General features: G+C 39.8%; 1 protein-coding gene across 2 annotated transcripts in view; it reads right to left on the reverse strand.

The window, feature by feature from the left end:
- Positions 1-14,704, reverse strand: part of FBXO36 (F-box protein 36) — a 68,777-nt gene that overhangs the window by 18,033 nt on the left and 36,040 nt on the right. For both annotated transcript variants that reach the window (XR_004423668.1, XM_033112315.1), the window contains exon 2: positions 11,654-11,762. Coding sequence is in view for 1 of the 2 variants with exons in the window: in XM_033112315.1 (XP_032968206.1) it covers positions 11,654-11,762 (109 nt within the window). In the remaining variant the exon portion in view is untranslated. The remainder of the gene's footprint in view (positions 1-11,653; positions 11,763-14,704) is intronic.

Raw genomic sequence — 14,704 nt, forward strand, 5'->3', positions numbered from 1 at the left:
AGGGAAGGAAAGGGTGGAGCAGGTTGGGATGAAAGCAAACCTTTGAATGTACATTGTTTTACAATTTTAACTTTGGAAACACGCATGTTTTATATAATCAAAACTTAAAACAGAATTTTTAAAACAATTTTTTAAAAGATTCTATTGTTAGCTACAAAAAATATAAGGTGTTTGGTGGAAATTTGAACAAAAGATATATAAGACCTTTATGAAGAAAACTTTCTTGAAAAACTTAAAGATCTAAATAAATGGAGACATACATCATACTCATGTTAGGGAGACCAAAGGGTGCCAGTTATCCCCTCAAAAATCTAAAAATTCAATCCATTTCCAATTAAAATTTCAACAGGAATTTTACATAGCTTTACCAGCTGATCTTAAATTTCACATGCAGGGTAAAAATTTGTCAAGAACAGCCCTTGTAAAGAATAGGAGGAAGATTTAGAAGAATTCATCTTAACAGGTAAGAAAACTCACTATAAAGATTATAATTAAAGCAGTAGTGTTGGTGTTAAGACAAATGATCAATAGAACTAATATCCCCGGAAATGACAGGAATCTGGAATATGTAAATGACGAGGTTTTTTTTAAGTGTGGAATAATTAAACTATCCCATAAATGAATGATGCTAGGAACATTGACCAGCCATTCAGGAAAAAAAAAAATTATAACCTTTAATCTCATCATATTAAAAAATAAACTAGGTAAGTTAAAGACCAAAATATGATGAAAAAATCATAAAATATTTGGAATTAAACATAGGAGTATGTTCTTATGAAATCAAGGTAGGGAGTGATTTCTTAAACAACACACAAAAGTACAAGCTATATAGTAAAAGATTGACCATTTTGAATTGCATTAAAATGGTAAATTTCTATATGGGTAAAAACACATAAACAAAGTGAAAAGATAGGCCAAAACCTTGGTGAAATATCTTAGCACATATAACCAAACCAAGGAAAAAAAAAAAAAACACAACATATATATACATATGTTTCTACAATCAATACAAAAAAGACAAACCACCAAATAGGCAAAGAAAATGAATTAGCCATTCTCAAAAGGGAAAACCCAAATGGTCAATAAATATAAAAAAAGATATTCACCCTCATTAATAATCAGGGAATTTACACACCAACTGTGGCAAAAATTAACATGTATCTCTCATTACACCAAATGTTGGTGAGAATATAGGAAAACAGCCATTTCTCATAAAACGTAAATGGACATATAAATTAATTAACTCATGTGGAGAACAGATTGTCAATACCCAGTAAAGATGAAGAGGCACAAATCCTACAATTCAATGGATGCACTTCTACACTCCCAACTTACAGAAACACTCATGCACTGCACAAGGATAAATGAAGATTTATTTTGCAAAAAAGTAAAACCACTTAACTACCCTCAGTAGGAGAAATGATTGAATAAACTATGGTTTATAATATAATACAATACCATAAGTCATTGAAATGAATAAACTAGGTTTACATGTATCAACATGTGTAAATCTCAAAAATAGTGTTGATTAATAAAACAAAGTTGAAAAGCAATATACCGTGTTTTCCCGAAAACAAGACTTAGCCAGACCATCAGCTCTAATGAATCTTTTGGAGCAAAAATTAATATAAGGCCCGGTCTTATATTATATTATATAAGACCCGGTATTATATTATATTATATTATATTATATTATATTATATTATATCCAGTCTTATATTACATAAGACCGGGTCTTACATTAATTTTTGCTCCAAAAGACACATTAGAGCTGATGGTCTGGCTAGGTCTTATTTTTGGGAAAACACAGTAGTATGATACCATTTATATAAAAATTTAAATATAAAAATAGTATATATTATTTGTATAGTTGTAACTGCGTATAATAAAATATGCCTGGAGACATAATACCAATTTTTGAATAGTTAACAGGAGAGAATAGAGGGTAAATAGATAGGTGAGGGGTAGAAATTTGACAGTATATATAACATTTTTGTTTTTAAAAGATATTAAATATTCATGCTCACTTCAGCAGCATGTATAATAACACTGGGATGATAAAAAGAAGATTAATATGCCCTTAGAAAAGATGACAGAAAACAAAAACCATTCAAAAAATTAAAACGATTCAAAGTAGATTTGCTGATTACATGCAATTAAGCTAGAAATCAAGGAAAAAAGTAACCAAAAAATTCCCAACTACTCAGAAATTAAAAATGTTTCCAAATAATCTATGAGTCAAAGAAGAAATGAAAATGGAATTTAGGAAATATTTTAATCTGAATGAGAATAAAGATACAACTTATCAAAACTTCCCTAATATAGCTACAACAACCCTTAAAGAAAATTTAGGGGAAAAAAGGCTGAACATAATGATTAATCTTCCATCTCAAGAAACAAATCAGACCTAAAGAAAGTAGTAGGAAGGAAATAACAGAGGAAAGAACAGAAATCAATAATAAAAATTAATAAAAAATAGAGAAAAATCAGTAGAGCTACAGGTTAGTTCTTTGAAAAAAAATTAATAAAATTAATAAACTTCTAGCAAGATTGGTCAAGAAAAAAAGGGAGAAAGCACAAATTACCATGATTAAGGAACAAAAAAAGAGAAAACACTGTAGATACTACAGACCTCGAAAGAAACATATTTGATAATTTGGATAAAATGAAGTAAATGTGACACAGGTTCACATTTGTCGGTTAGTGGTGTTGGGTATCTGTGATATTACTTTCTGTTCTTTTGTGTAGGTTGAAGATATTTCTGAATTTAAAACCTTTTAAAGGGCAAAGTCTAGGACACAAGGTATAAGATTCTTCTTTTTGTGTTAACATATTTTGTCTATACGCATAGACCATTTCTGGAAGGATATACAAGAAACTGGTTCCCATGCCCCTCGCAGAGCTTCTGCCTCTAACACTCTCTCTCACACCCCGTACCCACAGAACCCTGGCCCAAGTCTGCAGAAACCCTAGAAATCCAGGCTGAAGACGAGGAGTGGCTCATCAGAGAGGGCAGAGAGAAGAGGAGTAAGCAGACTAAGAGGTGGTGATCAGGCAAGAGAAAATGAAGTCCAGGTCAAAGGTGGAGATATAAGCCTGAAGAAAGGACCTAGAGAAAATGGATCCATAATCCCTGGGCTGACCCACGCTGGGAAGAAGATAAGGACTGTTCGTTCCCACTCTCTGGTACTTGGTGTACCAGTATTCCTGGGATTTAGAACTCAGGCCAATATTTCAGGATATAAATATTAGTATTACCAATTTCCCACTATAGTCCCCATTTCAAACATTCAGTCCCATTCTCCCCACAAATCATCTAAATATCCAAGGAAATTTCAAAACTTGGACATCAAAACTGTGTCTCCCACGTTTCCTTTCACATGCAATAGCAGCAATAAAAAACCTTTGTTGTTTGGTTCAGAAAGTATGGTTGTTATCATTTGGTTTTATCACAGGGATTTTTGTGGATTGGCCTAAGTACTGAACAACCACTTACAACTCAACTTAAAAATGGACAACCAGGGGTGTCCGATAAGCTCAGTTGGTTAGAGCGCTGTGCTCTTCACAACAGGTTGCCGGTTGGATCCCCACATGGGCCATAGGGTGAAACAACTACTTGACTTGGAACTGATGGGTCCTGGAAAACCACACTTAAATAAATAAAAGATAAAAAAGAAAAGAAAAGAAAAGAAAAGGACAACCAACTTTAAAATGCACATAAGTTGGAAAACAACTTAATTTTAAGTTGGATTCAATCTCAACCCATGACTCAGCAGTTTCAATTGAGTTTATATTGTCACATTTTTGCCTTTAACTAAAATTTAAAAAATATTTCCAAAAGGTAGTTTCCTGGTTATTTCTATTTATTCAATTTAGGAAAAAATATCTATAGATGATTCCTCAGGTTTTGAAAGCTCTCAGAAAAAAAAAAGAAAAAATTCAAAATTCATAGACAAATGGACTAAGAGTACAAATGGGCAAATTACAGAAAGAATGTAAAGGGCAATTAAACATGACAGGAGGTTCAACTTACTTGTTATGGGGAACATGTTAATTAAACAAGATACAAATTTCACGATCTGACTGGGAAAGATGAAAAAGAGTAGCAATATACAATGAGTGATAAGAAAGGTGTAAGAAAACTTCTGTATCCTGTTGGACGCAGTGTAAGGAACACAGCAGCTTTTCTGGAGGGCAGTTTGTAAGTATAGCGAAGTGGCTAGCATTATATGTAGGTTTTGAATGATTAGGGAACATTTGGTCCTGTCCAAAATGTCCATGGAGACATTTGACCCATAGTTAACATAAATCCTATGTTTCTGCAAGATTCAAACCCCAACCCATCTACTTAATCCCAGCCAGGCTACCAAGGCAAGAAGGGTTATTGTTGGTAATGCAGCCACAACACAATTACTGGACCAATAAAACATGATAATATTTTTTATTTATTAATCCTATAAACCAAAAGTAGAAATAAATCTTATGGGGTATTAGCACCCAGAGACATTTTCTAAGTGAGGGAAAGGATCAAATTTCAAGGACCTTTTGGCGTGGACCAAATGTCCTGCAAAGGTTTTAAATTACTCAAAATTGAAATATTGTGACATCCAAATATTAATGAAGTCTCATTTTATGAACATTGAAATAATATAAGTCACCCACTTTAACATTATTTCAAAAATAGCAAAAATATAAAGTTGGCATAATTATAAAGGTCAAATAAATTGTAAACGACATTTGTGCTGAATCCCATGGCAGTGCTACTCAAGCTAGTTAACAGAAATACCATCCTTTGTCAAGTTAGCCTTAACTAATGCAAGGTTTTCAAGCATTCAACCCTCAAATAAAATATTCCATGTCGATCAAAATTTATAATGTACGTATCTTTGGTCCAGCAATTCCACGTCTAGAAATCTATGTCACTGACATTTCCATGTAAGTGCGCAAAGAAAATATGTCCTAGAATGTGCCTGAAGGGTTTTGAAAATGCCCATCAATTGAGGATTGTATATTTGTACAATGGAATACCAGATAGTCTTGGAAAACAGCAGGGTCCTTTGTGTATGCTAACAGAAGAATGTTCACAACATATTAAGTGCAAAAACAAATTAAAGAACTAAAGATTCTATTTTTGTAAACAAGCACACACACAATCCAAAACAGAAAGAAGTCAAATGCAAATGAAACTATTTATAGTAGTTATCTCTGGGGAATGGAGCTTGGAAGAAGAGAGAAGGAATTTCCCCTTTTAAATTTTGAAAACTGTACTAGCTAGAATTTACTGAGTACTTATCATGTGCTAGGCAAATTCTAAGGACTTTGATTCAATTACTCCTCGTAAGGACCCTATGAAGTAGATGCCATAATTATTATTGCCATTATTAACAGTTGAGGAAACTGAGGTCCAGAGAGATTCAATAATTTGTCCAAGGTCAGATATCTAATGGGTTTTGGAGCCAAGATATGCACAGAGGTAGTCTGCATGAAGCAACACTCATGCAAACAGTTCTCTATACTTTGTAGTGAATGGATGACTTTTAAAATAATAAACATATGAGTTTTGCCTTTTAAAACCACAAAACTTGGGGGAAAATTCAGCAATGTTTTTGATTTTGCAATTTAGGCTGTTGTAACATATATCACTGTGGCAGCAGAATAATGCGACCCCCCCACACACAAGATGTCCCGTACCCTAATCTCCAGAAACTGTAGAATACGTGACCTTACATGGCAAAATGGACTCTGCAAGTGTGATTAAAAATCTTAAGACAGGGAGATTGTCCTGCTTTAATTGGGTGGGTTCACTGTCATCACAAGTGTCCTTAGAAGCGGGGAGGGAGGCAGCAAGGTCATAGTCAGAGAAGAAGTGTCCACTGAAGCAGCGTCAGAGTGAGAAAGACTGGACCGGCCATTGCTGGCTTTTAAGATGGAGGAAGAGGCCACAAGCCAAAGAATGCCGGAGCCTGTAGAATCTGGAAGAGGCAAGGAAAGAGATTCTCCCCTAGAGCCTTCAGGAGAAACACAGTCCTACCAATAGCTTGATTTTAGCCTGATGAGTCTTCTGAACTCTAGAAATGTAAGATAATAAATTTTTATTATTTAAGCTACTAAATTTGTAGTACTTTGTTACAGCAGCAATAAGAATCAATAGTAATTATTAGAACTAATTAGTAATCATGCCTTACTAATTTAATAAAGATATACTCTGCTTATCAAATTTCAGGAAATTCTCTGCATGGAAAGTTTGGATTTTGTTGTGGACTGAATTGTGCCCTCCACACCTCCTCCAAATTCCTACGTTGAAGCCCTAAAACCCTGGGTAGCCTTGAGTGTGAGTGTATTGAGACAGGTGCCTTCAGAGCGGTAAGTGGGTTAAATTAGGTCACATAGGTGAGGTCTCATCCTATCTGACTGGTATTCCGATAAGAGGAGGAAATGTGGACACAGACCCCACGGATGCTCATGCGCGTAGAGCAAAGGCCACACGGGGTGAGAAGGTGGCCATCTACAAGCCAAGGAGAGAGGCCTTAAAGGAAGCCAGCTGTGCCAGCACCTTGATCTTGAACTTCCAGCCTCTAGAACTGTGGGAAGATAAATTTCAGTTGTTTAAGTCACAAAATCGGTGGTATTTTGTGATGGCAGCCCTAGCAGACTAATGTAGGTTTCTATGATGCATTCCTTTAGTGCAACTTATAACCCTCCAGGGTATAAAAACACGAGTACGTACTACAATTTACTCCTTGGGCTCTTATATGAATTTAGAGTCATGAAAATATAGTTTGAGCACCGTAATTTTATTTACTTTATTTTAAACACTATTACTTTATCAAAAAATACGTCTTCATTCATTTATTGTACCAAACATATACCAAGTGCATACTATGGACCTGATCTCGAAAATGGAATGATTAATAAGACATTGGTTCCTGAGCTTGAAAAACCATCTTAAAATTAGCCGGTAGTGTGATTTTAATCTTGGTGTTAAGATTCTCCAGCCGACCCCCAACCCTATTGGGGGGTGTTAAGATTCTCCAGCCGCCTCCCCAACCCCGGAACAAACCATTGATCAGAAACCTGAACTCTATTAGGACCAGACTTATAATTTAGAAGGATCTGTTTTAGAGTTTACCTTTGTATCACTCTAAGACTTCTCTCAAATACTTCATACAACAAATTATTGAGCTATGTACCAGGCATTGTTCTAGATGGGAGCCGAAGACCCATTAATAAGCAAAGTCCCTACCACGGACCTTATATTCTGGCTATAGAAACAGACAATAAACAAACAAACATGTAACACAGAGTCCAGCCTGTGGTGATAAGTATTATGGGAGACAGGGCAAGAGAGGAGGTGGTGCTTTTCTAAACAGTGGTCAGGAAACACTGTCTAATAAGGCATTTTCAGCAGAGACTTGAATGAAGAACAAATCATGGGAAAATCCTGGGAAAATACATTCTTAACAAAGGGAATAGCAAGTGCAAAGGTCCTGAGGTAAGAATACGCTTGGTTTGTGCAAGAAACACCAGGGAGGCCAGTGTGACTGGAGTAGAGGAGAGGGGCTAAAGAGCACTGCAAGACTTGGATTTTTACCCATGTGAGACAGGAAGCCATTGAGGGGTTTGAAGCAGAGAAAACATGCCCTGGTATTTGTTTTGAAAGGCTGATTCTGGCTGCTGTGCCGAGAACAAACTATTGTGGGATAAGGGTGGGAAGAGTGAGAAGTTAGAAGGCTAATTCAGTCATCTGGGAGAAAGTTGTCGTTGGTTGCACCAGAATCATGGTGAAGATGGTGAGGAGCATTTGTGAATTCGTTATCTATTGTTGCGTAACAAATTACCCCCAAATTTACTGGCTTACCACAATAAACACTGATTATCTCACAGTTTCTGAGGTTCGGGAACCTAGAAAGGGCTTAGCTGGATGGTTTTGGCTCAGGGTCTGCCCGTCGTGAGGTTACAGTCAGGACATCAGGAGTTTGCCTCTGAGGCTAGAGGAGCCTCTTCTAAGGAAGCTCATGCACATGGCTGTTGGATGGAGGCCTCAGTCTTCAGAACCCCATGGGCCTCTCCACCGGGCTTCTCCCAGAGCAAGTGATGAAAGAGAGAGCGAAAGGGGGCAAAAGAGAGAAAAGACAGGTTGCAGTGTCATTTATAACTTCATCTTGTAAGTGATATACCATCAATTCTGCTGAATTCTGTTCGTTGCACAGTTGACCTAGGTACATTGTGGGAGGGATTACACAAAAGTGTGAATATTGGCAGGTGGAAATCTTTGGGAGTCATCTTGGAGGCTGTCTACCACAGTTTGGATTCTACTTTTGTTGATGGATTCGATCTAGCATATAAGAAAGGAACCAAGGATAATTATAGAATTTTTATCTTACTTTTTTGGGGGAATAGAGGTGTGTAGTAGGGGACCATCAGAAGCAATTCTGGACATATTACATTTGAAAGCCTATTAGACATTTAAGTAGAGCTGTCGGGGTTGCAGCTAGATAAATATCTGAGTGGGGACTTTCAGGGAGAGGTGCCAGCTGGAGATAAGGGGCTTGTCTGTTTATGGATGGCATTTAAAGCCAGTGCCTTGCTGCAACCCCCCAGTGATTATAGACAGATAAGAGGTCCAAGAGCTGAACCCTGGACCCCAGCATTTAGATTTGGAGAGATGAGGAGGAGCAGCAAGGAGACCAGGAAGGAGCCAGGGAGGCAGGAGGAAAACAAAGAGCGAGGTGCCCTTTGGAAGTTAAGAGAACATGTCACCGCCAGGAAAATGCTTCTAGAGACCAAGGAAGCCACAGGAGTAAGCTGGTCCTGGTCCTCTGCCAGGCTGCGCTCAAGGGGAACCGGGTTTCTAGAGATATGTCACCAACGTGTAGGATTTAAGCAGGAGAGGAACTCGGGATGAAAAAAACTTGGGGGAAGGGGTCTTGAGAATATGACAAAGAGAGGATGGGAAAAAACAAACACAGTCAAACATCCTATTCTTAATGACACAGCAAACGATGATTAAGAGCTGATTTTGTATCATTCTAAATACTGTTCACATGTCAGGTCATTAAAGCTCTCAGACCACACAGAGTAACCATTTTATCCCCAGGTACCTATGGAGGAGGAAACGGGAGCACAAAGAGGGGAGGTTGGGCCTACGGTCACACAGTGGGAGGCAGCACAGAGATTCGAACCCAGGCTGCTGATCCCTGGGCTCCACTCTGTGCCTCAGTGCATTCCTCTTTCTGCTGTAGAGAGGCCTTTGTGAGGGACTCCCCAAGAACCAAGGGGATGAGGGACCAACACCAGTGTGGTTCGTTGTTTTCCCCTCTGCTGGGACTTTGGTGCTGTAGGAGGCCTAAAATGTGAGACACGGAAGCTTCTGAACTTGCCAGGCAGATTGAATTGGGTATCTCAGTGCTGTTGCTATGGACAGGCCACCAGGCAGCCCTGAGAAGTGCGGCTCTCAAAACTGCGATTTAAAAAGCCTGTTTGCGTGCACTTCTTGACTGAGTCCTTCCCCTGTCCTCTCTCCAGGCAGGAGGGCTCATCAGAAAGCCAGGCCTCAGCTGATCCTGAAATTCTCACTTTACTGCCTGTTCTTCCAAGGTCAGGAATCCCACAAGTGGTTATCCTGAGTCTGATGGCGCCCCATCCCCACCCCAGCATCTTATTGGGGGGCGGGGTTGTTGGAGGAAAGCAAGAGGATTTGGCCCTTAAGCCTCTACTCAGAACACAATGGCCTCCAATCTGTCGGGCCCAATCCCCCTCACCAGGGTTTTGTGGGAGTCAATCAGAAAATCCGCATGACCTCTCCAAAAATATTCTGCACTCACTAGATCTATAGTCTGGGTTAGGTACAACAGGGCTCAGAAAATAAAATGAATCATAACGTGAAAATGAAAAGTGCTTTCTAGAAGTTTATTTTATAACCACATATCTCTGCAGAAACATGTCTATTCCACAACTAAATAAGGAGGGAAGGCCTGGGCTGATTTTTTTTTTGGTCAATGAAATGTGGACAGTCTTTCTTCAACATGGTCTTTTTAAGCCAATAGTGAATTTTATAAATACTTGCTTAAAGAAGTTAACAAAATAAAATGTGTACATCAGGAATGGAAAACAATCCAGCCACACGTTTAACTATTTAATATTTAAGGAAACAAAACTAAATCAAACCTACTCTTTTTCTAGAAAAAGAACTAGTACATGCTATAATGTTAAATAATAGAATGTTTTTAAAGAATGTTGATTATCAAAGATCCACCTAGAGTGTGCCTTTTAGAAGTAAGATTAACATACTTGATTTTCAACTCTCAATGTTTTGTCCTAGCAATGTCAGTCATTAGTTGTGGGACCCTGTAAAGTCACACCCTTTCTGGATCTTGTTTGTGAAATGGGGGTAATACTATTTACTTCACAAGAATTTTGTAACAATAGAATGAGAACATGTATATTAAAGTGCTTGATATTAATAACATTATTAATTATTCCTAATAAAATAAGAATTTCTAAAGTGCCTTCCAGCTTTAAAATTTTATTATTAAGGAATAATTATTAAAGAGTTTAGTAAAAGAGCGTCCTTTCAGAGACACATACTCAGATAGTTTAGGATGAAATGATGCAACTGAGATTTGCTTCAAAATAATCCAGTGAAAACAGTGAGTTTATGTACATTTTTGGACACATTTTTGAGTATCGTAAAAGCTGGGTTATGGGTACGGGGAGTGTTGTGCGGGGCGGCCTGCGGGGTCTCATCTCCCGCTCTCCACATAAGAACGCAGGATATGGTGAGGCCAAAAAGGAACACCCACGGAGACATAGGTAGGGGAGTCATACCAGCCTCACTGGAGGCTGGATTCACACGTGCAACCTGCTGTCTGCTTTTCTGCCAACCCACCGACTTGACTCTCCCCGACTCCCTCTCCACCACAGCCGCGGCAGTTGTATCAGTGGCCAATTGGCTAACTGGTTACAGCTGCCGGCCAGCTAGCCACAGCTGATGGCCATCCAATCACAGCTGACGGCCATCTACTACCCGAGCCAGCACCTTTCCACGTGAGATCGAGAGCCTGGAAACTGCTCTCTGGGGCTCTGTCCCCACAGGGAGTTTTTCTAAAAAGCAGTTTTGTCTACTTTTTATGAGTGAAATTTTCACATTGAGAAGGAAAAAAGCATAGGAGAAATTGGAGGACACTTTCTATTATTAAGTCCAAGTATTTACTTGATAGAGACTACTCAAGCAAACTTTGATATTAAAAGAAATGGTAGCGATTTTAAATGAATGCTAAAATACAGAAGAATTGAAGGACTTGATAATTTGATTATGTTTTCAAATAATCTTTTAATTTATTTGTAACTAAAGGAAACCCATTTTAATTAACTATTGTGCCAAAAATTTATATTTATATGATTTAAGATTATTAATGGAATCTACATGTAACCTGGAATCTTAAACACTTTATAATCTTTCCCAAAAGAAATTTTAGGCTATGTAAACTATTTTCTATGTAAGAACCCAACGTTCTACTCTACCTGCTGTGTCTAATTAAGCACATAATGACATATCAATTTGTCAAATGATATCTTTGATACTTCTCTGACAAAAACCTATCACTAATTAAAGGGACTTGACAGCAATAAGTACCTAACATGTTCTTTTTACCTTGAAGATGTGAATTCTCTAGGAAGTTCTCGTGAGATTCTTTTGTTTCTCCAGGTTTTGCTGATCGATACTCACTCCTCAGAGAGATCTTCCACCATCTAAAGATGACCTGTGATTGAACAGAAGGTGCTATGAATTAAAACTGATTTCAACATCAGCAGCTACGAGTAGATCTAGAGTTTTGAAAAATCACTAGGACAGGCACTTAAGGCCGTAAGTCCAACATCAGCTATAACTTTGCAATCTAGCATCACATCAAATTAGAAGTGAGGTCTGTGCATCCGTGAATGTTTTCCTTAACAATTCGGGGTCACAAAATCAAAGTACAGTGTAGTGCAGGAGATCCTGCCGACTTCGCCATGTGTCATGCAGGGTGTCCCGCGGGGTCTGTGGGGTCTCTGCTCCCGCTCCCCACACAAGAACGCAGGACATGGTGAGGCCAAAAAGGAACACTCACGGAGCCATAGGTAGGGGAGTCACACCACTATAGTCTCACTGGCGGCTGGGTTGGAGACACAGGAACCAGGAGCAACACAATTCTCAACCCTCACTGCGCCGCTGGCAGACTCAGCCACCATCTTCTTGCTAGCTCCCCTTTTTTCTTTTTGCTACTAGCCTAGCCAGGGCAGTTATATTCATGGCTAATGGCTCACTGGTTACAGCTGACGGCCAACTAGCCACAGCTGCTGGCCATTTGATCACAGTCGATGGCCATTTACTACCTGAGCCAGCACCTTTCTATGTGAGGCCGAGAGCCTGGAAACTGCTTTTTGGGGCTCTGTCCCCACATACAGGAAGGAATCTTAAAAATCTATCAAGTCAATTGATATTAAAACCACCCAGAGCCAAATGGCTGTTTCTTGAAGATCTCTGAGAATACAGATTCTCTAACTTGGAGAGCCAAGTTAATTCCAGTGTCATGGCTCCACCCTCTGCCTCCCTTCCCATCTACAGGGCAGACAGGATGAGTGGATACTCCTCCTAGAGAGCAAGAGTTATGTGGACAAGACCATTATGCATTGTTTGATGCATGAAAGTGTCATTACAAAGGACACTTCTTGGTAATCCATCTGCTGACAGGCCATTTGATTTCTATGAGCATTTTGGTTTATCTGAAGCAAACCTCATTTCCATGGTTACAGACTGCACTTAAGTTCAATGTTGATTTTGTGGCAGTGTCAACTACCAGGCCGGATGAGAAGCCCCTTGAAGCTTTACCAGCTTAGCTCATGCTTTTCAACCTGTAATGGAACTGGGTAGTCAATTGAGATGAGAAAACTCCCAAGAAGTTGAGCAACAAACTGAACTATTTTTGCATTAGGTCTACAAGGGAAGATGCTTTAGGAGACACACGTGCAGAGAAACTGCTTGGCTTCCCAGTTTTGGGTTCTTCCTGCACTAGCATAACCAGGAAAAGACACTGAAATGACACTCAGGTAGGCTCTGCCCAAGGCAAATTTGTCAAGCAGGTGAAAAGTTGCGATGGGCTCTCCCTTTATCTGGTTTCCAGCCCCCATCCCTACCCACCCAGCAGTCCCTGGGGTCCTCACAGATCCTGGGCTACTGTTTTCCAGCTACTGCGCTGGTCTCTACCAGCTCGCAAATCCCTGTTCCTAGGATCTTCGTGGTGCTGGTGTGGAAACTGTGGGCTTTGAACTGCCATCCTCCCTCTTCCTCCTCACCCCTGCACGCAGAATCAGGCCTCTGCCAGCTTTCCTCTCCTTCTAGAGCTGCCTCCCTCTGCCCTATTACCTGTCGAGGCCCTGCCTCCCTTTTCCTGGGCCACTCCCCTTTCCTGATGTCTGAAACATAACTGAGTTCTCAGGAGGGTAGAGACTTTTTACACTATCTTCCCTGGTATCCTGCCCAACAGAAAGTAGTTCTTCAATAAATACTTGTTGGAGGAATTAAAGGGTGATTTTCATTTAGATTTTGTTCTAATCACTCAAGGAAATGAGAAAAAACACATGTGTAAGTTATAGAACTCCATAATCTCACAAAATCGTGGTAGCTGATTCTTTTCAGAAAATCCCTTAGCCTGTCACTTTTGATTTTCCCGAGCATGAGCTTCACCAAAATTGTCCTCTTAAGCATTTTTCTGTCCCAGCACACAGAGGTGAGTGTGTATCAGTCCCTAGGGCTGCCACAACAAAACGCCACAGACTAGGTGGCTTAAATGACAGAAACTTATTTCCTCCCATTTCTGGAGGCCAGAAGTCCAAGATCAAGGTATTGGCAGGTTTGGTTTCTCCTGAGGCCTCTCTCGTTGACTTGCAGATGGCCACCTTCTCACTGTGACCTCACATGGCCTTTCCTCCATGCATGTGCGTCCCTGGGGTGTATCTTCCTCCTCTTATAAGGACACCAGTTCCTTTTTCTTTTTTTTTTAAGATTTTTATTGGGGAAGGGGAACAGGACTTTATTGGGGAACAGTGTGTACTTCCAGGACTTTTTCCAAGTCAAGTTGTTGTCCTTTCAAGCTTACTTGTGAAGGGTGCAGCTCAGCTCCAGGTCCAGTTACTATTGTTAGTTGCAGGGGGCATAGCCCACCATCCCTTGTGGGAGTCGAACGGTAACCTTGTGGTGGAGAGGACATGCTCCAATTAACTGAGCCATCCAGGAGCTCAGCCGCAGCTCAGCTCAAGGTGCCGTGTTCAATCTTAGTTGCAGGGGGCGCAGCTCACCATCCCTTGAGGGACTTGAGGAGTTGAACTGGCAACCTTGTGGTTGAGAGCCCACTGGCCCATGTGGGAATCGAACTGGCAGCCTTTGGAGTTAGGAGCACGGAGCTCCAACTGCCTGAGCCACCAGGCCGGCTCAAGGACACCAGTTCTAATGGATTAGGGCTCCACCTTTAGGACTTCCTTTAACCTTAATTACCTGTTCAAAGGCCCTATTCCCAAATACAGTCACAGGGAGGGTTAGGGCTCCAATGTAGGAATTTTGGGGAGACACAATTCAGTCCATAACAGAGGGATATCAAGTATTAAAGTAGAAAAACACGTGAATTTTGGAGCGAGAGAGGCAGGCCTACCTGATATCTTTAGTTTC

Source organism: Rhinolophus ferrumequinum, chromosome 8 (assembly GCF_004115265.2).
Source record: "Rhinolophus ferrumequinum isolate MPI-CBG mRhiFer1 chromosome 8, mRhiFer1_v1.p, whole genome shotgun sequence".
Lineage (NCBI taxonomy): Eukaryota > Metazoa > Chordata > Mammalia > Chiroptera > Rhinolophidae > Rhinolophus > Rhinolophus ferrumequinum.